Below are 27,586 nucleotides of genomic sequence, written 5' to 3'. Positions count from 1 at the left end.
GATGCCACCCTACAGACCAGACACAGAGGGACCGAGTTTCAACCAGTCACAGAGCCAACATGGGATGAGGCCCTTCAGGTTCTCTGTGTCAGACTCAGGACACTTGATGACACCTATCAGCCCAGCAAGCCCGCGCGCAGCACAGGGTGCTCATGGGCCACTAGGCTCTAGTGGCCTGATGAAAAGCCACCCCTCCTTCTCCAGGGTGCCCAGCAGCACCTGACTCACACATGGCTGCTCACCGCTGACTGAAAACCCACTGCTACCAAGTGGTTCTCAACACACTTCCCTGCGCCACTCAGGGTCCTCCTGTCCACCTGGAGGTTCCAGAGCACCGCAGGGGGAGTGCAGGACACAGGTTTGGCATAGGCCCTCAGGCCAGCCTGTGGGGGTGCCACTCAGCCAGGCCCTGGTTGCCTGGCTAGGGCATGTCACTCCTGCCCCAACTCCTTCAATTTCTCAACCCAGGAGAGCCCAAGTCCTGCCTCCTGCTGGTGCAGGGGAGCCCCCTGTTCTGAGCCCTAGCCCTGCCTCCTGCTGGTGCAGGGGAGCCCCATGTGCTGAGCCCTAACACTGCCTCCTGCTGGTGCAGGGGAGCCCCCTGTTCTGAGCCCAGCAGCACCACTGTATGCATCCAGACAGGTCCTGAGCACGGAGGAGGCAGGACAGAGGACTTGGGGGTGGGAGGTCCCGTGCCCTGTAGACCAGTGGAGGGAAGGCTTCAAGGCCTGGTCCCTGCACAGGAGAGTTCTAGGGGCTCTAGTACTGCAGCCCCCAGGCCTGGCAGTTTATAGAACTTTCCCACCCCCACCCTGCCAGAATCACAAGGCAGGAAGTCTCCCATTGGCCTGGGGGTAAACTAACTGAGTCACAGTCCATTCTGGTCCCAAGCGAGAGAGGCCACATCTGGAAGTGCTTATGTTACAATTCTGCCCTGAACCTCGGCTGCTGTCTTCCTGCGGCTGCCTGCAGCCATGCAGACACACACACACACACACACACACACACACACACACACACACACACACACACACACGAGTGCCTGCTTCCTGTCCCTACTAAGGTTCCCCCCCACCCCGGCCCCCAAAGATACCCCCCCTGCACATAGAGGCTACAGGCCCAAACGCTCCAAGCCCCCACCCCTCGGCCGGCTCCTGGCTGCCTCTCCCCCGCCCCTACCCCCACCCCCACCCCTACTCCCTAGTGTTTCCTGAAAACCCGTAACTTTCTCCAGATGCGGCGTGCTGGCCCCAGACATGCCACGTCAGACAGGCGGCGCGGCTGCGGCCGGAGGAGCGGTGGGTCCGGGCCCGGACACCGGCCCCGCCGTCCCAGTGTTCAGACTACCTGTTCAGGGCTCTCGATGTGTACAGTAGTCTGCACATTGGTTAGGCGGGGCTGGGTGAGCAGCGCCCCTGGGGGCCTCCCCGACCCCCACGCCGACCCGGAGGTGAGTGTTGGCACCCAGCACCCCTGGCTGGGTGGCAGTTCGGGAGGAAGACCAGTGGAGTGAAGACGAGGGGCCTGGGGGTGGGTTGGGGAGCAGTAGCTCAGGGATGTGCAGGGGGCGCTCTGAGGGTATGGGGGGCGCTGGCCAATCACGCCCCAGCCTCCCACCCGGCTCTCTTCACTCGCCACTCCTGCTATTGTCTTAATAAAGAAACACTTCATGTCTGCCTCTCGGACGACGCATGCCTGACCCCTGGGGTGGCCGCCACAAGTACGCGTCTGCGGCTCCAGACTGGGGGGGGCGGGGGGCTGGGATCAAGGCCTGCTTTGTGTCTGGGCCACAAGGAGCCCTTCCGCCCCATGCCGGCCACAGGCACATTGGACTTAGGGAGGCCAGGCTGCCTGCTTTCAACTTGTGGGCAGTCCCCCAAAACTGGCCTGGCCCTGCGTGACTGAGGCTCCCAAGGAGCAACCGCCACCCCCACCCCTCCTGGTTTCAAAGCTCAGGCGTGGCCGGAGAAAAGGCCAACTCGTCACCCCACCCCACCCCGGCCCCATGAGGCCTGTTGTGTCTGGGGTTCGGGAAGGCGCCATCCAGCCCTCGGTCCCCCGGACACCAGCATGGTGGCTCTGCTGACCCTGCTTTAGAAGCAGCAGCTCACCATGTCCCTCACAGGGCTCCTCTGGAGCGGACAACCCCGTGTCACCCGACACCCCTCCTCCCTCAGTAACCTCAGCTCGCCTTGGCTGGGGGTGGGGTGTTAACAGGAGGGTGTGAAGGGGAAGCCCAGGCACAGGGGTGCCCCCAGCACCACCACAAGGAAGACCCATCCCCAGCGAGGATGTGCACCTCTCCTGGCATTTGGGGTGACTGCAGTGCTCCCCCCAGCCCTGCTCCCAGGCAGGTGGGGGTTTGGGGAAGAAGGCTCTATCTTGAGGGGGGGGCAGGAGGGGCTCAGCTTTCAGGGAGCCCCCAGGGGCCAGCACATTTACAGGGGACCCTCCCAGGCCCTGGAGGAGCGGGTGGATGAAGAGGGGCTGGGAGTGGAGCCTGGATCACCGGGCCCTGGTGGTGCTCAAGAGACACCTGGACCCAAAGGCACAGGAACAGAGGGGCCCGGCAGCACTGACCTCCTCATCCTTGTACCAAGACAGCGCCTCAGCGGTCAGCACAAACCAGTACTCCTTGGAGCCGCCCTTCATCAGGCTGATGTTGTTGATGGTCAGCCAGCCCTTGCGGATCACCTGTGGGCGAGGGGGTGGGGTCAGTGGGGTGGGGGACCAGGCGGCCCTCTCCCACAGCCAGGCGGGAAGCCCAAGACCAGGTGAAAAGACACCTCCAGCCCCAAGCCAGGAAACCCAAATGCTGCCTTGCCCAAGTGCTTTCTGGGGACACCAGCGGGGTTGCCCAGAGCACACCTGAGGTTCCTACAGGTATGTGTGTGTGTGTGTGTGGGAGACCTGGACCTGCCACGCTCTGGATCCCAGCGTGCTGCTCCGAGGCCCAGGGCCACAGTGCTCCGTGGCGGGGGTAGCCGAGGAGGATGGTCAGGCTTGAGCTGGGGGCATTGGGGGCAGGTCTTGGGCAAGGTGGCAGTGGGCACAGTACTTGGTCTGGTAGGTGCGACTCAGGGACGCCCACAGTCCCTGTCCTTCGGGCCCTCTGGGGTGGCTGAAGGACCACGCTATAGACCTGGGCATCCTCTCCGTCCTCCTTGGGGCCGAGCTCTCTGATGGACCCAGTAGCAGCTCAGCGGGTACCTGGCTCTGCTGTCCACCTGAGGATGACCTTGTCTGGCCAGGCAGGGCCCTCCTGGGGACGACCTGCTCTGACTGGGTACTGGCCAGCCCCTCGGGCCAGCTTTCCTCACAGGCTGTCCCCAGTCTCAGAAAGAGGAGACGCCTTGCCCCAGGTCTCCCCCAGGCGCACTGGCAAGGTCTTCGGGGCTGGGGAACACCCACACAGGCTCCAAGCCCGGGAGACTCTCTGTGACATGCTGAGGTCCTGTCATGGGCGGACCCCACGGGTGGCTGGGATGGTCTGCAGTTGTCATCTGGGTGGCAGACAGGTGGTGACCCCGGGGACAGAGGGAGGGGAGAGCCACAGAGGCAGGTGTGGGCCAGATCCCCCAACCCTCTGAATGTGTACTCCAGGACAGCAGAAAGCACGTGAGGCCAGGGCAGGACGACCTGGGGCCCCGGCAGCCAGCGACACACTCAGGCAAGCTGCAGAGGACGTGGGCCCCCAGGGTGGACAGAAGCACAAACACGGCCACAGGGCTTTTCTGGAAGGTTCTGGGGCTCTGGAGAACTGCTTTCTCTTCCGACCCCGACCTGTCCATGGGCTCTCAGCCCCAGAGGTCCATGGATGTGGACGTGGCCACAGAGGGCCAGGCTGGGGACAAGGTAAGCTGCCACCTGTGAAGGCTGATGACATAGTCCTCTGCTACCCACACCCGCACCGGGGGCAACTCGCTCCCTGGGTGCCACGGAGAGCACCTGGGACCCTGCAGCTGCCTGGGGACATGCCAGGCTGCCCAGCGGGAGAGGCTCTGAGGCCCCGGCTGGCAACGGGGTAGCTGGCCATTCTGGCTGGGCCAGGACGTTCTAGGTTTGAGCAACAGGAGCCCCAGGGCCAGGGTAAGGGTCACAGCCCTGGGTAAACTTGGTAGGTGGTTTCCACTATGGCCACAGTCTCAAGTCGGCCTTGAGACTCAGCGCAGGGCTACCTTGAAGACCCAGAAAGGAATCCTGCTTCAGGGAAGAGCCTTGGGGCTACCGGGGTCCACACAAGGAGCACCCCTCTCCTATGGCCCCCCCCACCCAGAGCAGGAGGGGTTGCCCCACCTGTCCTGTTCTCTGGGGCGAGGGGGAGACTCAGAGTGGGTGTCTCAAAAACCTTCGTGCAGCTGTTGACTTACAATGGGGGAAAGAGGGGACAGGGTACTGCCCACCCCACCGTCCTGGCCGGGAACTGGGCACTGGTTGTGCCGCCAGGCAAGTGGCTGCCCTGCCCCTTGGGACGCCAGGAGCAGCACACCCAGAGCTCAGGGCGGGAGGCTGGGGAAGCCAGAGGCCGTGGGTTGGTCTGGCAGAAGCCCCTGGGCCCCCTTGCCCATCAAGCCGCCCTGGAGAGAGTGGCCTGGTGGGGGCTGTGGGGGTGATGGTGCTACCTAGTGGTGGGGCAGGTGCACAGTCCCAGAGGGAAGGACAGCGGCTTCTGCACCCGAATACCTGGGCCACCCGACAGGCCCAGGCATGGCGAAGCTGCAGCGGACACAGAAGAGGTAGCAGGCAGCGCTAAGCTCCAGGCTCACAGTGTCAGCACGCAGCGTGGGGGACCAGGGTGGGGCAGCGGCAGGAGCAGGCAAGATGAGCCCTTGGGGGGAGGATTGGGGGGCCCAGTGCTGGGCTTAGAGACCTCAAGGCCACCACTGGGTACATGGAAGCTCCTGGATTGGTGGCCATGGGATCTGGGAACAGAAGTTCAACTAAAGTCCTGGGACTGCAGGAAGTAAGGGGGTCTCAGGTGGGTGGAAACCACGCCGAGGCCGATACTGGAAAGGTCCTGATAAGGCCCCATCAAAAGGGCAGCTGGGAGTGCCCAGTGCCTTGGTGGAAAGGGGGCCCAGACCAGGGCTTCTAGGGGGAACAGGTGGGACTGAGGCCAGTGTCCTGAAGGGGACTTGTGTAGCGTCACTTTCTCCCTGGGGCTGTGCTGTGCCCCACACCCCACAGCAGCCCAGCAGGGGAAGAGGGGCCAACCCGTAGCAGGGATGGGCAAACCCCACTCGTGTGTCTGGGCACAGCAGGAAGGGATGTTAGGATTGATTAGTGATGTCTGCCACAGGCCAAGGGGAAGTGAATGGGGTGGAAGGAACACCCTCACCAACTGTTCTCACAAAGGCAGGAGGAAAGGAGAGAGCTCCCAGATTGATTAACGAGGTCTCCACGGGCACAGGAGAGGTAAGTCACAGCTGCCACAGCACGGGGAGCGGAGCATATGTAGGCAAGAAGGCCTTGGCTGGTTACTACCGCATGACAAAGGCACAAGGGAAAGTGTGCTGAGCCAATAAGCAGCGTCTGCCCAGAGCACAGGACGGAAGGACGCAGCCTGTGGAGAAGCATGCCGTGGTCAGTGAGCGAGGTCTGTCGTAGAGACAGGAGGAGGGCTGGCAGCAGAAAGTAGGCGTTCCACGGGGCCTGGGCAAAGCTTCAGAGGGCTGGGACATAAGGGGAGGGAGGGCGGTATTGTGAGCCAAGTGTCTGGCATCCCCGATCCGTAGGAAGCAGCTAGGGGGCAGGCCCCCCAGAAAGGTGATGGTCAGGTTAGTCCCCATGTAAATCAGCGTATCCTGGGGCAGCGAGCGCCACATCCAGCCCCAGCCCTGGCTGCAGTGCAGGAGAGGAGTGGGTGGGGACTCAGTTAGCGTCTTTTGTGGTTAGTTGTTATTGGGGCCAGGGGAGAGTGTTACGGAGTAAGCAGGGTCTCCACCGCTACCAGATTCGCTAATGTTTGCTACCACATTAAGTGGGTACTTACCAAGATCTCCCCCTTTGAAAACACAAAGTTAGGGTTGTGGGTAATTCAAGGAAGAGCAGGCCAAGGAAAAGGTGTGAGGGACACGAGGGGACAGAGGAGGGGCAAGAGAAGCACGCAGACCGGAGGAGAGGAGAGCAGAGGGGAAAACAAAACAAAAAAACAGCAAAAGAAAAAAAATTACATGCTATTAATTATATTCATGGTGTTAATATTTAATTCATTATCATTTCCCGAAACAAAACAAAAAAAGCAACAACGTACGCATTACCTATGGCAAGCGCAAAGATAAAAAAATAAATCAATAAAAACCATGCAGTGGCTGCATCCTTTCTCTCAAACTGTGCGAGATAAACAGGAGCCGCCCTACTCCCACACCCTGCCGCGCCCTGAGCAGAGGGGAGGCTGGCAGGCACCCTGTAAAGTGACCGGCTTTCTTAGTGGGTGGGGAAAAAAGGTGTCTCTCCCTGACTTGTAAAAAACCTGTCCCATGGCCAGGGGGTTCTCCATCCCTCCGAACCCGCCGCACCTGAGCTGGTTTACCCAACGTAGCTCCCACCCAGCTGCGACCTGCCTGCTGTAACCCCTGGGGTTACTGTCCTTCCTTTGGGAATCCAGTCCCACCCCTGTCCGCAGGCCCGGCCAGTTTCTGTGCCCATACCGCTCTTTGGAAACAACAAAAGCTAAGCTGAGCCCAGAAACTATGGGGAGGGGGTTCAGGAATGGGGTGGGGGAGTCTGAGACTACACCTTTGGCTTCTGGGCCTCCCCTGCATGCCCTCCTGACTCTCTAACCCCGCATCCCCCCAGGTGGAGGTGGCCCGGAGGCTAGGCTACCTGATTGGGAATGGCTCTCTTCTTGTTCAGCTGCGTGCTCCTCTGCTGGGCGCTGGAAGCAAAACAGAGACGGCTCATGTGGGGGAGACCCCGCAAGAGAAAGCGATCTTACCATCAGGGCAGGCGGGGTAGCCAAGAAGTGCCTCCTGCCCAGGGGAGGGAGGGAGCTCTGGAGAAGCGGATCTGGTTCAGCTGAGACTCAGAGGCCATGATCTCAGCCCACTCACTCCTGAAAGCGCCAGCTAGGGACTCCCAGAAGCCACGGAATCCTGGAGCCTGCAGGGTGGGCCCGAGGGTGGCCATGATGGCCCCAAGTAGCCCGCATACCAGGCAGACGAGGGGTTGAAATGCTAAGGTAACCAGCCATTCTCTCGCTCCTGTCCCCAACCCAGCACCAGGTCTGAGGTGGCTCTGAGCCCAGGGGACTGAGACAAGGACGCTTCAACGAGGACACGCTGCTCAGGCTGACCGCCCTCTGTGGAACCACCACTCCTCCAGGCAGCTCCTGGCTCAGATCAGAGGAAAGCCAAGACCCCCCCGGGGGCCTGCCGCCCGCCACAAGGTCCTTTGCTTGTCTGCGTCATACATCCTGTTTTCATCCACCCCATAACCTGGGGGTCCCGACCCAAAACATCTCCTGGTGGCCTCCTGGTAAGGCCTTCCTGTCACCTGCACACAGCTTACAACACTCTCCTGTCACGTCTGTGTTCACGAGCCCTTCTCTTAACGTATTGCTTTGGCTGCAATTTCAAGAACTCCAGGAAGAAGCAAACCAGCTTACTGCACTTTCTGCTGACTGCCTCTGCGGGTTGGAAGCAGGTGAGTGCGTGTGGCGTGGGTGTGAGACGGAAATAAGCTTTTCAGGTTCTAGACTTCTTCAGGTTTGCATTCTTCCTAACACGCGGTGAGCTCACTGTGGGGCCTTCTCGTCGGGCCATTGTTAACTCCCGTGTTGGAGGGCCGCAAGAAGCACAGCCCAGGAAGCACGGCAAGCCTTTGATCAACAGCGTCCGAAGGAGGCAGAATGAACTGGGACAGCACGGGCTGAGTGCCAGTTCTCAAGTCCTCCAGGCCCCCACCCTTGGGGCACAGACGTCCGGCTGCCCTGGAGAGGGAGAGGGGTGCCCAGGGGCTCACCTGGGCCTGCAGAGCCCTCCTGGCAGTGGGGGCTACCCATCACCTCTCTCAGATCCACCTGCCCTGGTCAGGGATGATCCCCAACTCCCACCCCCAGGTTCCCACTTCCTGACCTTCCTTGCCTTGTCCCTTGTGCCTGTCACCCGGTGGTCGCCACTCAGCTCGAATGACACCTCCCGAGGCAGGTCTTTCCAGGTCCTGCATGACTTTTGCTCCCCTTTCCCGCAGCCCCTCACCCACCCCTTCCTCCCAGCTCGCATCTTCCTGACGGCTCGGTGGGTGGCTCCAGTACCCTTCCTGGCCTGTGGGGTCCGAGAGGGAGAGGGCCCATGTGGCAGGCTCCCAGTGGAGGCCTGAGGGAGCACACTCAGCACCGACTCAGGGGCCCCTTGGCCGGCTCCCCAGTGCGCGGGGCCCCATGCCCAGCCCGATGCCCACCCCGCACACACCAGGGAGAAGGCACACAGCAGGCAATACCCACCCTGTTGCCAGCTGCTCAGTATAGTAACAGCTGGGTGAGCGGGAGGGCCCCGCCCGGAATCCAGAGGAAAGAGCAGAGTGGTCAGAGGAAAGAGCAGACAGGAGAGATGGTAAGAAGAAATTGTGGGCGCAGGGCGAGAAGCAGAGACGTGGCACACGGAGGGGACCTGTGCTCGCTGCCTACGCACACCTGGTGGCTGTGAGGGCAGCCCTTGGAGACCGCCTGCCCGACCTGCTCGGCACCCCCGGAGAGCATTGCCCAGGGCTCAGTCCATGGCCGGCGGGGGTGGCCCAGCCAGGGAGACGGCTCACACCCACCGGCCACCTGCTTGCCTTACAGGGAGCTGAGCTCATTCCGTCTCCCCACTCCCAAATGTGTGCCCAGCACAGGAACCCATCAGTGCTCTCTAGGGGGCACGTCAGTCCAGGCTGTGGCTCTGGGAAACTTCTCCACACACACACACACCTCCGGGCTAGGCTATCCTCTCCTCTCCTCCCCGCCATGGCCACCAGGCCTCTGAACTGCCCCCAGTGAGCGTACCCCTTACTGGAGACCACCCGCTGAGGGCAGGCCCCGGATCCTCTGAGAAGGCAACGCCTGGGTGGCAGGGAGGCTCCTGTCTCCCCCTCACCTGCTCCCTCCCATGGCAATCCCATGTGATGGACGGCCTTTTCCACACCTGGACCCAGAGGCTTCCCAGGCAGGGCTAAAGTGTGAACACACAGGAAACTGCTGACAGCTTGTTAATGGCCCCCTGTGTCAGCCTCAGGCAGAGACCTGGGGGAGCCACCAAGACAGCACGGAGTGAATGGATCAGAGGGGTGGATGGCCTGAGTCCACCTGCATGTCCAGCTCCGTCCTGCCCTGGCCCCTGGTGCTGGCCCTATAGAAGGCTCTGCTCTGAGCCTGTATGGAGCTGCGAGCCCATGGTGTGAGCAGGTCTGGAACAGGTGTCTGCTCTGAGGAGCCTAGTGGGAGAAGCGGCCGTCTATTCGTCCGTCTGACGGCACTTTCTAGACACGGCTCAGCACAGCCACCCATCGCCTTCCACTCCCCACTCCGGTGCCCCACCCCCACCCCCTGGCCCCAGAGTCACCACCAGTCCAGGCAACCTTCCAGGTACGGAGCCAGGAGCAGAACAGGTCACACTGCGTCTCACCCCAGGACCCCAGTCCTCTGACTGCCTCCCCAAGGGGTCGGTGCTCCCCCACCAGCCACTGCCCCGAGAAGTACATACTTGGCAAAGCCAATGAAGTCCTCGTGGTTCGTGTTGATGTAGGACAGCTCGATGTCAATCAGGAGGAGGATCTGGGGGGAGAGGGTGATCCTGAGTCCTGAACACAGCCAGGCAGGGAAGGCCGGAGACCAGCGCACTTCCCCAGACCCACCAGCAGAGGGGGCTGGAGCACCGGGTTGGGTCCCCTGCAGGTGCCCCTGGGAGGCCTGCCCTGGAGGTGGGATGGGGCTGTAATGGGAGGCTTCCAGGTCACGGGCAGGGATGGCAGGGACCATAACCGAGTGAGTTCTCAGGCTGATGGGGCGCCATGTGAACCACCCATGCAGGTGTGCACGCTGGGACCGAGGGTCCGCACCAGCAGTCACATGCCACTCTCAGCCACCATGACCTGGGCCGACGGGGCCACCGCACAGCCCGCTCACAGGGTGGCTGCCCGTGAGGGAGGGCGCCACACACCGGGCTCCCACTGGCCCAGTCCCTGGGCCTCGGCTTCCTCACGGGGACTCGGGCAACAGCAGAGACTGCCGAGGACCAGGGAGGGGACAAGACTCAGCTGGGGCGCAGGGACCCATAAATAAATGGGACGCCAGGGGGCCTTGGGAGCACCCCTGCCACGGGTCCTCCAGGCTGCAGGAGGCCCAGGGAGGGGAAGATGGTGGGTGGTCCCAGCTAGTCCGTGCTGTGGCTCACATACAGAAAGGGTCAGTCTCTGAAGCTCCCAGGAGGCTCTGCCCTGTCCTCTACGTGTCAGCATGACTCGATGGCCTGGAAGTCCCCCAGAGGGCGAAAGGAATAACTCCCGAGGCCACAGACTACATCTGAGAACCCACCCCCACCCCCCCAGCAGTGGAATCCAGTCAGAGACCCTGAACTCAAATCCGTGACCACGGACCGGCTCGCCCCAGGCCCTCGATACACACACCTTCCTGCCTTTTCCAGACAGAGAAAGGGGGCCAGGTCACGTGACAGCCTGGAAGACGGCAGGGGCAGAGGCTTGACTGCAGGGGTCGGTCACAGGGTGTGGGGTGCTAGAAGGTGTTGTGGTGACTCGACTCGGGGCAGGAGGGCGAGGTGGGCAGGCAGCCGGCCCCTACCTGGTCCTTGGTCTTGCCCTCCCGCTCTCGGATGTGCGTGGTGACGATGCGCTCCGTCTCCTCCTGCAGCCGGGGGTAGGAGCTGAGCTGGGGGAAGAAGCAGAGTGGCAGCACTGCTGGGGGCCTGGGGCCCAGGAAGCGACACAGAGGAAAACAAGGCGGGAGGTGATGGGAGGTACGGTTAGGCCCGCCGCGGCCCCCGCCCATGCCAGCAAAGCTGCTTCAGCAGGAGGCAGAAATGGGCCCGTGGCCGCCAGGGAGCGCGCAGGGTGGGGTGGGGGTGGGGGAAACGGGTGTGTGGCAAGGCATTGAGTGGGCGAGCCAGCAGTCAGAGGAGCGAAGCAGCAGGGCAAGCAGGAGGCGCCCATGTCTGGCCCGGCAGCCAGGACACCGCATGCCAGGCAACGGAGGGGAGGGGTCTGGCCAAGCTCATGAGGGCACAGTGGTGCCAGGGAGGTGTGGGGGCGCCTGGGCTGCCGGTCCCTGGAGAACAATCCCTTCCTCCACCTCTAGGGCTGTCTAGGTCGGAACCATGAAGCTGCATGGACCCCCGCACCTCTGGTGGCTGGGGTACGTTCACAGTCTGGGGGCGGGGCAGGGTGACCCATAAGCCTGTGCGCTGAGGCGACAGTCCCCACCTGTGCCTCCCTCTCCCTCTCCAGAACCTGGCTCTCTAACTGTGCTCGGTAAACGCGAGGCGGTGGGTGGGCAGCACCGCAGACTCACGCGCCCACGGGTGGCCCAAATGGCAAAGGGAGAACATGCATTCCTGGAGAGGGGTCCCCACCGAGGCAGAGTGTGAGAGTCGGTCATGGAGGGAATCGGGGTGCGGCGTGCTAACAAGGAAAGCTGTTACCTTCTGGGAACACTTTTTAATGACCGCGGTCAGTTCTGAGACCACGAGGTCAACGCACTTCAGGCTCGGCTCTTTGAGCTTTACAATCTGTTTTTTCACAATGGCTTCAAAGGCCATGTCGGGGGTGAAGAGCCCCGTCCTGAGGCAGAAAGACACCCAGGGACCAGGCAGGCCACACACGCACACACAGGGGGCGGGACACATAAGGAGAGAGAAGAAAACAGAGGCAGCATGTTAGTCACGTGCATGTAGGAGCCTGTGCCCACATCTGCCCAAAGCTGCTCTGGATCCGGATGGGGGTGGGGTGGGGGTCTCCTGGGCGGTGGGGTTTGCTCAGCAAGGGCCCGGCGGCTACAAGTGCCACCAGCTGGGCTCCGCCCCCCGCTCCCCAGGCACTTGAAGGCCGAATCAGTGACATGCATGGGCCGTCATCGCCAATCCAGCGGAGGCCTGAAAGTTTTCTGGGGGGTCTGATTTGGTTATTTCCTGTTCCAATTGCAGAAGCTTTGGAAGCAAATGTGGGCTTTCCCAGGCTGGGGAGTGAGAGCGGCAGGGGCACCCTCCTGCCTCGGTGGAGTGGGGTGGGGTGGGTGAGGGGCCACCAAGCCACAGCCCCAGGGGGCGCGCAGCACACACTGCCCCCAGGGAAGCATGTCCACGGCTTGGCTTAAGCAAGCTGTTCTGGGAAACAGGCCCTGAGGAGCCAGGTGCCACTACCCCCCCAACGTGGGGGAGGCGCCGCAGCCACAGGCACAGAGGACTGGCTATCGGCTAGTGAGCCCAGGGCGTTTAGCTGTGGGCACTGCGGTCGTGTTCTCACAGGAGGCCGGATCCAGGGTCGCCCCAGTGCCCAGACATTGGCTGGGGTGGGGGTGGCAGGGCAGCCAGGGAGGCTCAGGGTCCCCCTCTCTGCTTCCCAGAAGAGAGTGTTTGAAGCAGCGTCAGCTCACATGAGACAGTAGTTGTATAGACACATGCTAGGCTTGGTATCAGGACCTCTGGAGACCTGCCCTCTGGTCTCACCCGTGTAAAGACCCGGCACCATCAGGGGGGCCCAGGCCGACAATCCCCCCTCCCCATCACCCCCAGTCTAGGGAACCAAGGTGCCAGCCCAGGGAGCCTGATACCAAACCCCCGCGCCAGGAGTCGCCTGCGAGGGTCCAGTACCTTACTGGTACACTGCCTAACGGTATTGGTTAGCTCCTGGATGACCAGGTCGACGCATTTCAGACAGGGCTCTTTCAGCTTGACCACCTGCTTTTTCACAATGGCCTCGAACGCCATGTCCGGGGTGAAGAGCCCCGTCCTAGAGTCACCCGAGCCCGGGGGCAGAGGAGGTAAGGCAAAGTACCGTCAGCAATTCCACAGGCACTGGGGGTGGGGTGCTACAGACAAAGGGTGGGGGCCCAGAGGCCACTACACAGACCCCCCGGGACAACTGGCAGACCCAGGTCGAGAGGCGGTGGGATGGAAGCACCCCGCTCTTGGTGAGACCAGGAAGGGTGATGCAGAAGGATCATGGGGCACAGGGACTCCCCAAGGAGGGAAGCACACTGGGCTATCACAGTTGCAATTCTACTCCACCCCTCTCCGTTAGGCCGCCTTGCTTTCCCCTGGGGGGTCCTGTTCATGCCAAGCTCTAGGGAGGCACGGGTGGGGTGGGGGTAGAAGGCCTGTGACCCATTTATGCCAGACTGAAGTACCCCCAGATGCTCACTGGGAGAGCCTTACAGCTCCTGGAAACTACCCAAGACCCATCAAGGCCTCAGAATCAGGGTGCCCAGAGTTCTTGGGGGGCGGGGGCTACACTGTGGAGGTGAGGGGAAGATGATGACCCCCCTGGGGGACCTGCCTGACTCCGTGGATGTTCTTGATGGCATAGCTGATCTCTCGTCGCAAGTCCTTCTCATCAAACTCCATCTGAGGACAGACAGACAGACATGCCAACTGAATGCAGGGAGCAGCCCCCCACCCCCACTGCCCTGGAGGCGAACGCTGGGCCTTAAAAATCAAACAATGGACTGGGCAGGCATACTAGGCGAGAGCCCTAATGTCCTGAAGCGCAGGGGTGTCACTTTGAGAATGGGGGTGCATGTGACCTGTAGCAGTTACATAAGAGTGAAGGGGTGGAGTTGAGCCGGTCGTAGATGAGCCGGCTTGATGGTCTCATCTGGAGGCACTATGGAGACAAATAGCTCACTGGAGGCCAGATCCTCACACTCTCTGCTTCATCTTCCTGCTGACAAGCCACAGGAGCTACACTGATGGAGCCACAGCCCTGAAGCTGGAGGAGCCACGTGGAGACCCACGCCAGCACTGAAATGCACCCACACCACTTTTCACCCACTGTCCTGTGATCGTCCTGCTTTCGGTACCATTGCACGTGTGGAACTCACAAACTAGTATAGAGCATATGGGCTAATACACGACTTAAGGACTTGATCTAGACTGGGCTGGGATATTTTCTTAGTGTCTTTGAACTTGTTCCTCTAGTCAACCCAGACTGACACATGACCCAAGCCGTGGTCTTTTCAATCAGCCCAAGTGCACGTGAAAGCTGGACACTGAACAAAGAAGGCTGGGGGAACGCACGCCTTTGAGCCAAGGCGCTCGCGAGGGGTTCTCACTCGGCCACGGGCGGACAGAAGACTAAACAAGCCTGACAGGAAGGCGTACAGTCAGGACGCCTTGTGCAGGCCAGGATGGTGAGACCTCCCCACACGGAGGTCAGGAGGGGCCGCGCCTGGGGGCAGGGAAAAAAAGAGCAGGCCTTTGATGAGACACGCTGACACCGTGGCTGACGGTAAGCCGGGCCTGTGAGGATGACAAGGTCGGGCCTGACTCAGTGGCACCAACGAAGAGAGAGCTCACGTGTCACTGTTCACCCCAGGTGTGGTGTTTGCGTGGGCAAAGGATGGCAGGAGAAGACAAACCCCCTGGGACTAGTCCTGCATCTGGAGCAGGTGAAACACAGTCTGCCCCGACTCGATCGGGGCTGCCCCAGGAGTGCCCAAGACCATCTGGACGGGAGGCAGCCGCCCCCTCTGCCAAGGGGGCCCCTCCCAGTTAGCAGCAACACCCCGGGAGAAGCAGCTCTTCTGATGGGGTTCTGCTCTGAGCAGAGGCTGACTTAACACTAAGTCTAGGACCTCTTCCTCTTCTTTATTCCGCCATCCACCCGGATTGCCTTCCATTATCGGTACATTTATAAATCTGTGGAAAGCGCCGTCTCTGCTATCCACCGGCAGATCCCAGGCTGAGAGACTGGCAGTGGGCACGAGTACCGAGACCTACGCAAGACACCACGTGCAAGGGGCAGGGGGCAGGGGACGCAGCCCGCTGGAGGCCTGCAATGTGTGCTTCGTCCTGGCTGGGTACTGCCGTCAAAGCAGCCCTGGCTCGTGGTGCATGCCCCCCCCCCCCAAAAAAAACACAACTGCACAGCATGCTGCCTGGCCATGCTGCCCTCGCTCGAACTGCATGTAGACTGGACCACTGTGGCTGGCCATCATTCTGAGGCTGATGGCTCAGAGCAGACTGCCAGGTCTTTCTTCGTCTGGAGGTGCCACTGAGGGCAATTTCGGCCTCAAAGCAGCAATCGACTCGCCACTTTTTTGGGGAGTACCAGCTGGAAGGAGAACCCGTCTCCTTGGGGAAGGCAGGCAAGGATTCCACCACTGAAACATACTGCCCGAGAAACATTCACGGGCAACAGGTGTGTGTGTGTGTCCCTCCTCTAGGGTGGCACCCACAGGTGTGGAGGTCAGAGTGCCCCACACAGGAAGGACCCTGAGAGGATGCCCAGCAGGGAGTTCAGAGTTGTCATGCGGAGGCTAAGCAGTGTGGGAGTCTGTCTGTCTCTGTGGCATGTCATAAAAAGGAGGCTTCTGTTTCTTCAAAGATGCTTCGTGCTCAAGGTAAAAAAAAAAAAGACACCTGCCAAATGGAGAAGAATCAGGAGGCAGGAGGGGCAGGCCAGCTTCAGGTCTACCTTCAGAGCACGGGAGGCTGACGACCCACTCTGGTTTGCTAGGGAGGAGTGCCACCGGCTTGTGATGTCCTTCAGGGGCACGCTGGGGACCTCTTCCTGCAGCCATTTGCCTACATTTTGTCTTTTGCAAAGAATTCGCCTTTCTCTCTGTGAGGACTTAGGGGAGGGGGCCCTGCCTCAGCTCTGTGGTCAGCAGGTAGGCACGCCCCCTGGGGCCCAGCTTTCTGGACAGTGGGATTGGGCCTGGTGGCCAGGGTGAGGGCCCACACATGGCCTGCCTGGGAGGGTGTGTTGCACAGGGAGACAGGGGGCACCCCCTACCCCGGGCTACCTTGACCAGCTCGAAGGGGAACCGCTCGTGGAAGATGCGATTGATGCGGGCGCCCCCCGAAAGCTCCAGGGTGTCCACCTGGTCGCCCGAGCCCTCGATCCTCTTCTCGAAGTCCACCCCGAACTGCTGGACCATCCTGTGCAGGAGGGAGGGAACGGCGCCATCAGGCTGGGCCCCGTGGGGTGAGCCAGCCTCCTGCCCTTTCCCGGACACGATGCCACAGTCCCCGGCACTCGCTGGCCTGGAGGGGACCAGTTCGCAATCCTCCCCGCCTGTGGGGGCTGTTCTTCCTTAGTCCCTCCCTCCCCCCCGCTAGGAAGCTAGCCAGTCCTGCAAGGAGGGGCTCCAGCTGGCTAGGGCCACCTCTCTACACAAAGTGACCGGCTGCCCGTGACCCTTGACCTTCACTGGGTGGGGGAAGGGCTCTAGGTGGCTGTTACACCCAGCTTTCTGCTGACTGGTCAGCGGGCCTTCTGGCTTTGCTGCTCTGAGCCTCAGTCTCCTCGTCTGCACCGTGAGGACCCAGCAGTGGCTCTGTCGCGGGCTGTCATGTGCCGTCACAGGAGGGAAGGGGCACATTTACAGTCGAGAGGCACCTTTCTAGTTTCTGAGAGGCTCCCTTGACCGACAAAATATCGCAAGCGCAAGTGGGGACCTTAAAACCAGCCTGGCCTTTTCAAAAAAGCATCTCTCGATGCCATTTAGACGTGGCGACGAAGGGACGCGAACCACAGAGAAGGAAGAGCCTGTTTTCTTCTGTGGAAGCAAAAACCATCAGGGTGCTTGCCTGGGAGACAGAAGGCATGCAACCCACAGACTGGCCCCGCCGCTGCTGCTCGGACCCACAGCCTGCCCCCACTGCTGCTGCTGCTGCTCAGACTCACAGGGAGGGGGGGACAGGGACAGGACTTGGTTCCAGACAGAAGCGGGCATTCAGGGCCAACTCCCCACTCACTGCCATAGTCGCTTTCGACTGAGAGTGAAACTGCAGGGCCCTCAGTGAGGGGCTGCCCCTGGGATTTGGAGGTGTGCAGAGCCTCACCTCTCTCCTGCGGAGTGGCTGCCGGGTTCAGACTGCTGACTGGGTAAATGACAGCTCAACCCACTCCGCCGCTCGGCCCCCTCGGGTGCATTTTCACAGCCAACCCCCCTTCAGGTTCTTGGAACTCTGGGCCAGGCAGCCTAACAAGGCCACGGGAAGGGACAGGGGCCCAGCAGACACTGCTCCCCATAGCTTTCCAGGCTGACTTCTCAGGAGCAGCTCCCCTGTCTCCTCAAAGTGGGTCTGCACACCCAGCCTGCTGGCTAATATTAATACCTCGCTGGGACTCCCACGTAGCCTGCCTCCAGCTGTCCCTGGACAATCCTCCCTGCGGCCGCCAGAGGGCACCTGTGCACTGGAGCTCGGCCCTGCTCTGGTCAGTCCACACCTCTTCCCCGCTGTGCCACCTCCGGTTAACACCTGGGCATCCAGCCCCCCACGGCATTAACATCTCACCATCACCCTACTGACATGTTTCCTGTCCCCACCCCCAGCAGGGTCCCTAGGGGCCAGGGGAGGGGAGGGCCTTGTCCACCATGGTGTCCTCTCGTGACCGGAGAAGGACCAGGGGCTGGATCTAGGCAGGGCACGTACTGCAGCAGGGCTTTGGTTTTGCGCGTGGGGTCATCGGGCCGGAAGTTCTTGTACTCCTCCACCTCCTTCTCCAGGGACAGCACCTGGCTCTGCAGCTTGCTGCGCAGGGCTGGCAGCGACTCCCGGATATGGTTGGTCAGTTGCTGCAGAAGAAAGCCAGAGGTGAGTGGGCACGGGATGCCGGGGTGGGGCAGAAGGTGCCCCAGGTCCCTCCAAGCGCAGTGGCCCCGCAAACTCTAGCGGACGTGCCAGAACCGTCTGATGCCCAGAACATGAGGACGTGCCAGCTAGGGGAAGGCTGAGGGCCCGGCACGGTCCGCAGAGTGAAACCTGTGCTGCTCTGGTTCGGGGCTGGGGCCCAGGGGCGTGACCACTCAGACACTGCCCCAGGAGGCCCCAACTCACAGCGAACCCACACAAAACCCCACTGCAGGTAACACGGCCCCCTAGTCCTGCTCCATCCCCAGGGATGGAGGGCTGACTTCCAGAAGTGGATCAGCAGGCCTTCCTAGCCTTAGTCCAGAAGCTCCCCTGGAAACTGCTCAGCTTCACAGGAGCGTGCGGCTTCCCCTGGCAGGTGGGTGCTGGCTGCATAGGAGGTGCCGGGATGGGGGTGGAACCCGGGGCTTCTGCAGGGAAGGAGTAGCCTTTACCACTGAACCCCTGTGGCTACCACTGGGTACCGGAGTACAGAAAGACCTACGATGTGGCCCGGGAGACCCCCACTGCTGTCAAGCCCATTCTCTGAGACTACATCTTTACGGCAACGGGCTCATCTTACGGAGGCGCTGCTGGTGGGTTAGTGGCCCCAGGTCTCCTGCATGGTCCCACAAAGGCTCTTTCTGTCTCCCAGAGTCGCCAGGATATATGGTGCTGCTAAAGTCGTGAAAAGCCAAACGGGGGTCGGGGCAGGAAAACGAAGGGAGTGGGGGTGGGGGAGGCAGACAGGAGGCTGGCTGCCCAGGTGGCCCGGGACTGACGCTGACTGATGACGTGGCTACATAAAAGACCAGGACGTGCTCTTGGCGGGGCCAGGACTCCTGGGACTGTGATGAAACAAGCAAGGGCGGACCGGCTCTGTGTCTCCGCCCTTGGACCACAGGCGGACGTGACTCTCCAAAGCCCTTCCTGCTTTTAGGAAGGATGGTGCTTCCTGTGGTCCACTCGGAGCCATGACTGCTGCAGGGATGGTGAGGGACTCACTGGCTGCTGGGAGGTGCCGGCACCTAGTCCCTGACGCCTTTCACACACCCAGGAGGGACACGCTGAGTAGACATCACCCATGGATGCCGGGAAGCTCTGGATGGCTAGGCCTCACTCAGAAACCGAGCTGAGCTTTGACTCCACCCCACCCCCAAAGGTCAGCCTCTGAGGCTCCTCTGCTTAGCTGCTGTCTGGTGCAGCCAGCTGCCCTGCCTGGCGGTGGGGCTCGATGATCTTAAGCCTGATCACCAGCCCCAGGAACTGCTCGTAAACTTCTGGGCTGTGTGTGACTGCTTATTCCAATTCCCCTGAGACCAATGATGGCATTGACAGTGGCAAGGATGGTGAGCGGAACACCTCCTCTCTGCCAGGCCCAGAGTCAGGAGTGTCTGTGACGTGAGCACCACAATGGGGCTTGACCCCACGAGGCCGAGACCAGCGCAGCTCTAGACCGGGGTGTGGAGGCGAGCTCGGCTGACCCCCATGTACCTGATTGAGAGCCTTCTGCAGGTGTGGGGTGCCCATGCGGTCCGCCATGTGTCGGTAGGCTGGGTGGGAGAGGAAGAACTTCCTCTCGGCTGCCATGGCCGCCCGGATGTCCTTCCTTCCCTCGATGTCCTTCTGGCTGCGGTTCACCACGCCGATGTACCCTGTGGGAAGAGGGGCTCAGGCGCAGGCACAGGTCTGGCATGGGCCTAGCTCGGCCAGCCACCATGGCTCAGGCCCAAGGCAGCCAAGGGTCAGGTGTCCAAGTGGGTCCTGCCCCAGAGGCCACTCACAGACTAGACAACCAGACAACAAAGCTAAACTCAGTGCCTTCCTTGGAGTGGAGGATGTGCAGTGTGAGGCAGTCACTTCTGCACATCCTTCTGTGGAGTAGCTGGACCGGCAGCTACAGAGCCCTCCTCGCTGCACCACTGGGGCTTTGAGAGGCCCCACGGCGAGTGCTGAAAACAGTCCAGGGGACAGCAGGTCCCCAAACACCCCGGGAGGGGTGGAGGCGGGAGACGCCTCATCCTGCTCGGAAGATCCAGCCGCCCCCCTGGGCTGGAACGACAGCCCAGGGACACATATTTCAAGGTGGGCAAGGCGTGCCCGGCATACCACCAGCTAGGGCACCCCTTGAAAATAGTGGGGGACACAGGGGCACAGATGCCCAGAGGGATGAATGGAATGAACGGGAAGCCCCAGACCACGCCCAGCAACAGGTGGGTCTGAAGCTGGCTGACACTTGGACACGGTGCTGGGTCAGTGGATGCTGGTGGCCAGGCGGTAGAGTTGGACACCCACCAAAAGGCATTCTTGAGGGATTACAGATGACACCCAAGACACCGACCTAGAAAGGGCTCGGGAGACAGCCAGGGGTGCGCTTCAACGTGTGTACTTGCGCTAAGCTCTTGGGGGGTAGGGGGAAGGGCAGCATCGGGGAGACCACTAACTCACTGCAGGGGCCTGTGCCACAGGACGGTGCGCGCGCGCGCGCACACACACACACACACACACACACACACTCGTGCGCCTCATTGCCCCGGCATCCAGGCCTGGTTTGAAAAGGGCGGGAAAGGATGCTGGGAAGAGCAGGAGCCGTCCAGGCTGCTGTGGGCCGGCGCATGTCAAGAGAAACAAGGTTCCGCCCCACGCGTGCCTGGCACCAGGCAGAAAAATAAAGTCCAACCTCGTGCCAGTCAGGTCCCGCTCACAGTAGCACGGACAAGCACCCAATGGACAGCAGCTCCTAAAGCAAGTCTGTGTGGAGTTGAACTTGCAGCTGGGGGTCAGTGGCTGATGACCATATGGGTCACAGGCTGAAAAGGCGATGGGTTGAATCCACCTGAAGGGCCAAGGGAGAGAGGTCTGGTGACCTGCTTCCGAGAGGTCACAGCTCTGAAAACTCAGGGTAGAAGTGAGGTGGCCCTGAATGAGGGGAGGAGACTGCTGTCTGCCCTGACAGACTCCGCCTGTGTCCACCTCAGAGGTGAGAGAGCTGGAGAGGCCACATGTCCATGGTCAGAGAGCCCAGCAGGAACACCCAGATCGGACACAGACTTATCTGATACCAAAGAAGAGCATGGGGGCAGACTGGGCTGCAGGAGACAGAATTATCAGGAAACAGACCTATTAGGAGACAGACCCGTCAGGAGACAGATCTAGCAGGTGACAGACCTAGCAGAAGGAGACAGACCTATCAGGAGACAGATCTAGCAGAAGGAGACAGATCTAGCAGGAGACAGACCTGGAAGGAGACAGACCTAGCAGAGACAGACCTAGGAGGAGACAGATCTAGCAGGAGACAGACCAGGGAGGAGACAGACCTAGCAGAAGGAGACAGACCCATTAGGAGACAGATCTAGCAGGAGACAGACGGGGCTGCAGGAGACAGGCCAGGGTCGGGCTTGGGTCCTTGTGCAGGTGCAGCAAGCTAAAGGCTGCCAGAGGTCCAGGGACGCCGGAGGAGCGGGACATTGGGAGAGGAGAGGAGCCCAAAGTCAGAGGCAGAGCACAAGGGAAGGGGAGAGGGGAGGAAGGGGGCACAGGAGGGGCGTGGCCAGCACTGAGTCTTGAGGCAAGGAGGATGCTGCCTTAGCCGGCATGTTGGTGGGGGGGAAGGGGGCACGAGCGCTCCTTGGATACGGGGGCGGAGACCTGTGTCCGGGAAGCTGGGGTAGGGTCTCAGCATAGCAGGGGCTGAGTGGGCTTGCTCCTTACACCGTGGTCCCTCACTGTTGCAGCCACAAAGCGATCTCGGGCCTCAGCTCCCTGACGTGAAGGACACCGGAGGCACCCCCACCAGGGAGGGTTAACCCAATCCAAGCTCCTCCACCGAGTCTATTCTCACGGCGACCCCACAGGACAGAGTAGAACTGCCCCTGTGCGTTTCTGAGACCGTAACTCGACGGGAGTAGAGAGCCTCATCGTCCTCCGGAGGAGCAGCCGGCGGTTTCAAACTGCTGACCTCAGGGTTAGCAGCTCAGCGCGTAACCCCCACACCACCAGGAAGAAGGGACTCAACCCGGTCCAGCCCAGCCTAGATGGCCATGGCCACACGACACTGCCACCTGGCGAGAAGCAGGTGGCTGCCGGGTGGCCCGCACTCGGGGATCTCACAACGGCCAGTGCCCGGCTTGGCCCTCCTACCCATCAAGAGCCTAGATCAGTGCCAGGGCAGAGCAGACGCCGGTAGATGCCTGCCCCAACCCCCGTGTGCATACACACACACACACCACCACCCCCACCCCCACCACCCCCACCTTGGGTGATCCCTGCTAGAAAAGATGAACCTGACCAGGCCTCCCGTCAACACCAAATTACGTGTTCAGGGAATGGACACTGCCAGACCCCACGTCCGGAACTTTCTGTGGCTCCTATGGGATCTGGTTTCTTCCATAAACAAATAGTATGGGAACACCAAAGGGGCAGGCAGGGGCCTGAAATCCCTCAGGAGGGAAATCACGAGGGGTCGGGGCCAGCGGGTGGAATGTCCAAGCCGTGGGCGCCAGGGGGTCTCAGGAGAGAATGACGGAGGCCCCCCGCCCACGTGCGGTAGCCTCACCTCTTCTCAGGGGGAGGAGCTTGTTCTCCAGGATGTCCCTGGCATCGGTGCCCTCGTCCATCAGGTCCAGCTTGGTGATGACGCCGATGGTCCGCAGGCCTGGAAGAGCCCGGCATCAGGGGTGCTGGGAGGAGGGGCAGGGGCCCCAGTCTCAGGGGATCCCCCACCACCCTGCATGTGGCAGAGGCTGTGGCCAAAGCCACCGCACTGCTATCTGTGACACTGCGACAGCGACCCTGTTCTGCTCTGGAGCCGCCCCAGTCAACCCCGCTCTCCAATGTCCATCCAGTGCCGGCCTCGCTGTGTGTGTGCTGGTGTGAGTGTACTTGTGCACCTGTGTGGGGGACTGTGCATGTATGTGACGGGCTATGTGGGTTTGGGTCGGTGTGTATGTTGCTGTGTGCTAGAGTATGCATGGATGTCTACATTGGGTTGTGTTTCTGTGTTGGTGTGTGTGTGTGGGGGGGGAATTACATAACCTGGTGTCAATTTGGGACATTAGAGGATTAAGAGTGAAGGGGTGAAGTCTAGTCTGTCAATTGGATCACAGTCAAGAGGCCTCTGTGTGGGCGTGGCCTTCTGAGAATTCTGGATTTTCCTACTTGGAGGCGGAAGAGCTCTCAATCTGCTCACTTCCTGTGAGAAATCCCTGAGGAGAAGCCACATGGACCTACCCTGATGCAGGCCTGGGAACTGGAGGGGCCACATGGAGACCTATGCCGGCGCTGAGATGCTTCTACTGCCACTGATTTTGCACCCACTGGCCTGCGATCCTCCTGCATTTGGCTTCATTGCGTGTGTTTTGTGAGTCTGAAGAGGACTTTATAGATTGATATTGGACATATGGGCTAATATTGGGACTATGGACTTGATGTGGACCGGGCTGGGATGTTTTCTCAATAGACAACTGCTCTTGTATATAGACCTCTTTCTTACACACGTGTGTGTGTCCCTGACTTTGTTTCTCTGTCTACCTGGACTAACACAGTGTGTCTAAATCAGGTGTGCTTCTGTGTTGGTTTGTGTGGTCGTTGGTGTGTGTTGGGGTATGGGTGCAAGTTCACTTGGACATTGAGGGGGTGACAGGTGCTTTCTTTCGCCCCATCCTCTGTGGGTGAGAGAGGGCCACAGCCCCATCTTTTCAGAGGGTTGAATGGCCGGCCAAGGGGGTCGGAAGGCGGGGGAGAGCGAGGGTGAGGCAGGGCTGGGAACAGCAGGGGCGGGGAGAGGTCTAGCAGGAAGGTGAGAGTGAATTCACAGGCACACTAACGGACAGGGGCAAGTTGGGCATTCATCACCCAGGGGTCCATCGCACTCAGCCTAAAACGTGCCCCGCAGCCCCCGGTCCTGCTGGCACGGCCCAGTCCCTCTACTCTCGTTAGCCAGCCGTTCCGGCCACACGGGCCTCCTCCACTCGGGTCTTAGCCATCCCAGGCTTGCAGCAGCTTCTGCCCCTGCCACCACCCCCTCACCCCTACTTCCAGAATTCCTGGGGTGGGGAGAATCCCTGAAGGCGCTTGCTTGGCTGCTGACCAGAAAGTTGGTGGTTCCAGGGCACCCTGGGGTGCCTCTGAAGAAACACCAGAAGCTTTCCTTCCCCAAACGTCAGCTACAGAGAGTTGTGTGGAGCTCAGGGTCAGCTCGGCAGGGGCCATGCTATACTGGGTGCCCTCTGCTCCCTGGCAGCAGAGGACCACTTATAGTGCCCCGTTAAGGCCAGAGAGAGTGGCACACTGCAAGGGCTGAACCAGTACTGACCGGATAAATGGCCTTTGGAAACCTGTGACCCTGAATGCCCTTAGCTCCGGAAACCACAGTCTCTACCACTCCCTACTGCCCACCCCAGCTTCATTATAAATTTATCTGCTTCTGAGGAAGTCGGCCTGTGGGGAGTGTCTGCAGGCCACCCCACAGCTTCCCAGGTGAGCGCTCAGTTCCCTGCAACTGACAGTGGGCGGAGCCTTGGAGGGGTGTGTGACTTCTCCAGCAGGATCTGGCCTCCACTGTGAGCTATGCCGTCTGCCTCCTCAGTCCCCCAGTTGGGCTGTGTGCATCATGATACCCCGGGAAGTGGGAGGGGCAGCAGCTTCAAGGGGGTCCCCAGTGGGGCATCCCAGGAGGCCTTTTCCAAATTTGTGGGGTTGGGGGGCATGTGCCTGGAGGTTACCTTGGGGGTCAACCTCCTTGGCCATTTTGAGGGCGTCCGAGTTGGCCAGGTCCATGTTGGCAGGGGTGACGGCGAGGATCAGGGTGCTCTCCCGGCTGATGAACTGCAGGATCATGTCCCTGATCTGGTACTCGATGTCCGGAGGCTGGTCCCCCACGGGCACCTTGGTGATGCCCGGAAGGTCGATGAGGGTGAGGTTAAGCACTGGGAGGGCGGGAGGGAGAGGGTAAGGCCGTCAGAAGTGGGGCTGCTGAGGTCTGCGCAGTCACGCAACAGTCTGCTTGCTCCCTCAGCCCCTGGCTCTCTCTGGCCCTTCCAGCCGGGGCACTCCAGGGCTCCCTGCCTCCGTGCCCATCCCCACACTCCCCTGGGGCCAGGCTTGATCCCGTCACGCTCCAGGGAGCACAGAAATCAGGACATTCGCCTTTGCTGACTAGAATCACCCAGAAGGCTTCACTCAACTCCACTGGGAAGCATTAAAAGCAAAATGGTCATGTTCAGCTGTCTTGGAGGTCTGTTCCCACAGCTTTCCATGCTGTTACAGATTAAGTAAAATGTGTGTGTGTGTGTGGGGGGGGGGAATGGACAGTGTACACACACGCGTACACAAATGCATAATGGGCTTATACATACGCAAACGATGTCACGTGGAGAACAAGGGACCAGAAGTATCTTGGTAGGTTGAGGGCAGGGTCACTTGGGGATGTGAGCCACGTGAAGGCATGGCTGATTTGAAATCAGTACATTTCCGAGCTCAGCACAGGGGGCCCAAACCACAAAGTTCAGGTGCTGGCCTGCTCCCTGCTGCCAGGCCCTGGGGAAGGCGGTGCCCGTGGCTCTTCCCGTGGCCTTGAGCTGCCCTAGCTCCGCCGGGGAGTGTGGTAAAATGGGGGCATTCTGCATGGAAGTCTGGCTGAGTATCAGCATTAGCTTCTTTTTAAAAGAGGCCATCTGCCACAGTCTCCAGGACTCTGGCCTGTGGTGTTTCGTGTTTTCCTGAAACCCAGATGGGATTCTCTGCACCGAAAGTCGATCTAAAGTGGGTCCGGAGGTGGCGTGCGTTAAGAAGAGGAAGGCCTGCCTGCATCCCCGGAGTCCGTGCTGCTTACCATGCGGTGAGTAGACCCGCAGGTTGATGGGCACGGCAGAGATGCCTTTGTTGGTCCCCGTGACCCTGTCGGTCTCTGCTTCGATCTCTCGCCGGACCTCATCAAAGTCTGTGAACTTTTTGTTCTTGCAGTGCAGGAACTCGGCATGTTCTGGAAGAGGAAGGCGCATGGCTCAGAGTGGGGAAGGGAGACATCCTGGTTTCGGGTTGGGTGTGGATGCACCTGGGACGGGAGCTTAGTCACGGTGCAGAGTCAGTGGCGGCACTCTAGGAATGGGGACAATAGAGTCATTCACTTGACAACTATCTATGAGCTGAGGCCATGGGAACAAATCTGGCTTTGGGCCAGTCAGTCCCTAAGGCTGATGTTCCCGCGCAGGGCTCTGCAGAGGACACCACAGGACATACGAGTCAACAACCAACCAAAAACCAAACCAAATTACTGGAGAGCTGGAACCAGTACTTAATTTAAAAAATTTTTTTTTAAATTGATGAACAGAATGACCACTTCTGACTCACCCAGCAACCCTGTAGGTCAAGACAGATACCCTCCCCCCTCGTTCCCCAAGCTGGGGCTCTTCACAGATGCACGCCTCTGTCCCCCAGAGTGGCGAGTTATCAGCTGAAGGCCCAACACCAGCCACCGGAACCAGAAGAGTCACTAAGAACAGGACTGAGGGTGTCTGAGGAAGCTGCTGCTTTGGGGCTGGGTCACCCCCTGCCCCCCAGCACCAGGAGTCACCGGGGCTCCTGCATACATACTGCCTCACAAGGATGGGGCTGAACCTGTTGGGAGAGGGTGGCGGGAAGAGGTCAACAGTCTCTACCCAGCAGCCGGACACTGGCCCTTCCCTGGAACCTAACAAACTCCATCTCTGGGGTCCCTGCCACACAAATGAGGAAACTGAGGCCACACCCACAAGGTCAAGGGGCTACTAGGTGGCGGGGAAGCTGGTAGCCACCCTCCAGCCAGACGGTGTCCAGCAGAGACGAGGATGCCAGCTTGTCTGAAGTCCAGGACAGAATCCCCACCCAGTCAGCTGACCAGTTCCCAAGGGCAGTCAGGCTCCCGCCCTCAGAGGGACAAGAGGGAGCACTGGCTGCTCCTCCTGCAGCAGCTACTAAAAATGGAAGCCCCCCCCCCCCACCTCCATTCTCTTCCTGTTCGAGGCCCGGGCTCAGCTCCAGCCACAGAACAATCCTCTTCAGGGAATGAAAAGGGAAGAACACTTGGCTGGGGGTGTGTGTGTGTGGGGGGGGGGTGTTTCCAGGACACAGCGACTTCTCCCTTTAACACTGCAACACGCTGACCCTTCCCCACTACCCCCAATCCCCAGGGCTTGTCTGTTCCCTCTCCTCTCTCAGGGCGCCTTCCTGACGGCACACCGCACTGCACCGCATGCTGCTGTCAGACTCCTCCCCATGGGAGTCAGGCCACCAAGACTCATGTTAATGGGACCTGCCGGGGTGGCACTCAGAAAGAGCGTGATGGGACAGCATGCTGGGAGCACTCTATGCCTCCACACAGGCCTGTTCCCCAAATGGTAAAATGGGCACGAGAGGGCTGGGGCGCCTGGCACAGGGACCACGTGCAGGTGGGAGGAGAACCATGGAGGGAGCGGGGCCAGGGGCAGACCCCTCAGTTAACCCTCCACTTTGTGCAACCCCCCCTCTTCCCTTCCCCAGAAGCACTTGAAGCCTGTGCCCCAGTCCCAGCACTCAGAAGGGGCAGGACTGACGACACCAGAAAAATGACTGTATCAGCTTACATGAGGTGGCCAACAAACTGGACAGAGGGGTCATCATGCATGCCCCTCAAGGGTCCTGTTCCCCTTCTGCCCAAAGCACTTCGCAGCCACAAGGGCCGGCCCATCCAGAACTTGGGCGGGGAGGGCGGGTGGTCTCATAGGTAGCAAGGTGGGCATGTTCTGTGTCTGGCCAGGGAGGTGGACCCAGCACAAGCGCAGTCA

The 27,586-nt window shown here is 60.6% G+C and overlaps 1 protein-coding gene across 4 annotated transcripts in view; it reads right to left on the bottom strand.

Annotated features, from left to right (window-relative positions):
• Positions 1-27,586, bottom strand: part of DNM2 (dynamin 2) — a 74,211-nt gene that overhangs the window by 8,619 nt on the left and 38,006 nt on the right. For 2 of the 4 annotated variants that reach the window (XM_075547052.1, XM_075547070.1), the window contains exons 3-14: positions 25,618-25,767; positions 24,509-24,712; positions 22,342-22,440; positions 19,281-19,441; positions 17,589-17,731; positions 15,953-16,088; positions 13,483-13,550; positions 11,631-11,769; positions 10,775-10,861; positions 9,681-9,751; positions 6,826-6,877; positions 2,581-2,694 (exon numbers count right to left, since the gene is read on the bottom strand). In XM_075547052.1, the coding sequence (XP_075403167.1) occupies positions 2,581-2,694; positions 6,826-6,877; positions 9,681-9,751; positions 10,775-10,861; positions 11,631-11,769; positions 13,483-13,550; positions 15,953-16,088; positions 17,589-17,731; positions 19,281-19,441; positions 22,342-22,440; positions 24,509-24,712; positions 25,618-25,767 (1,424 nt within the window). Of the gene's footprint in view, positions 1-2,580; positions 2,695-6,825; positions 6,878-9,680; positions 9,752-10,774; positions 10,862-11,630; positions 11,770-12,797; positions 12,937-13,482; positions 13,551-15,952; positions 16,089-17,588; positions 17,732-19,280; positions 19,442-22,341; positions 22,441-24,508; positions 24,713-25,617; positions 25,768-27,586 lie in introns of all 4 variants that reach the window. The other 2 variants (XM_075547061.1, XM_075547042.1) reach the window with 1 other exon arrangement.

The sequence above is a fragment of the Tenrec ecaudatus genome, chromosome 1 (genome assembly GCF_050624435.1).
Source record: "Tenrec ecaudatus isolate mTenEca1 chromosome 1, mTenEca1.hap1, whole genome shotgun sequence".
Lineage (NCBI taxonomy): Eukaryota > Metazoa > Chordata > Mammalia > Afrosoricida > Tenrecidae > Tenrec > Tenrec ecaudatus.
This window is presented reverse-complemented; position numbering and strand designations above follow the sequence as displayed.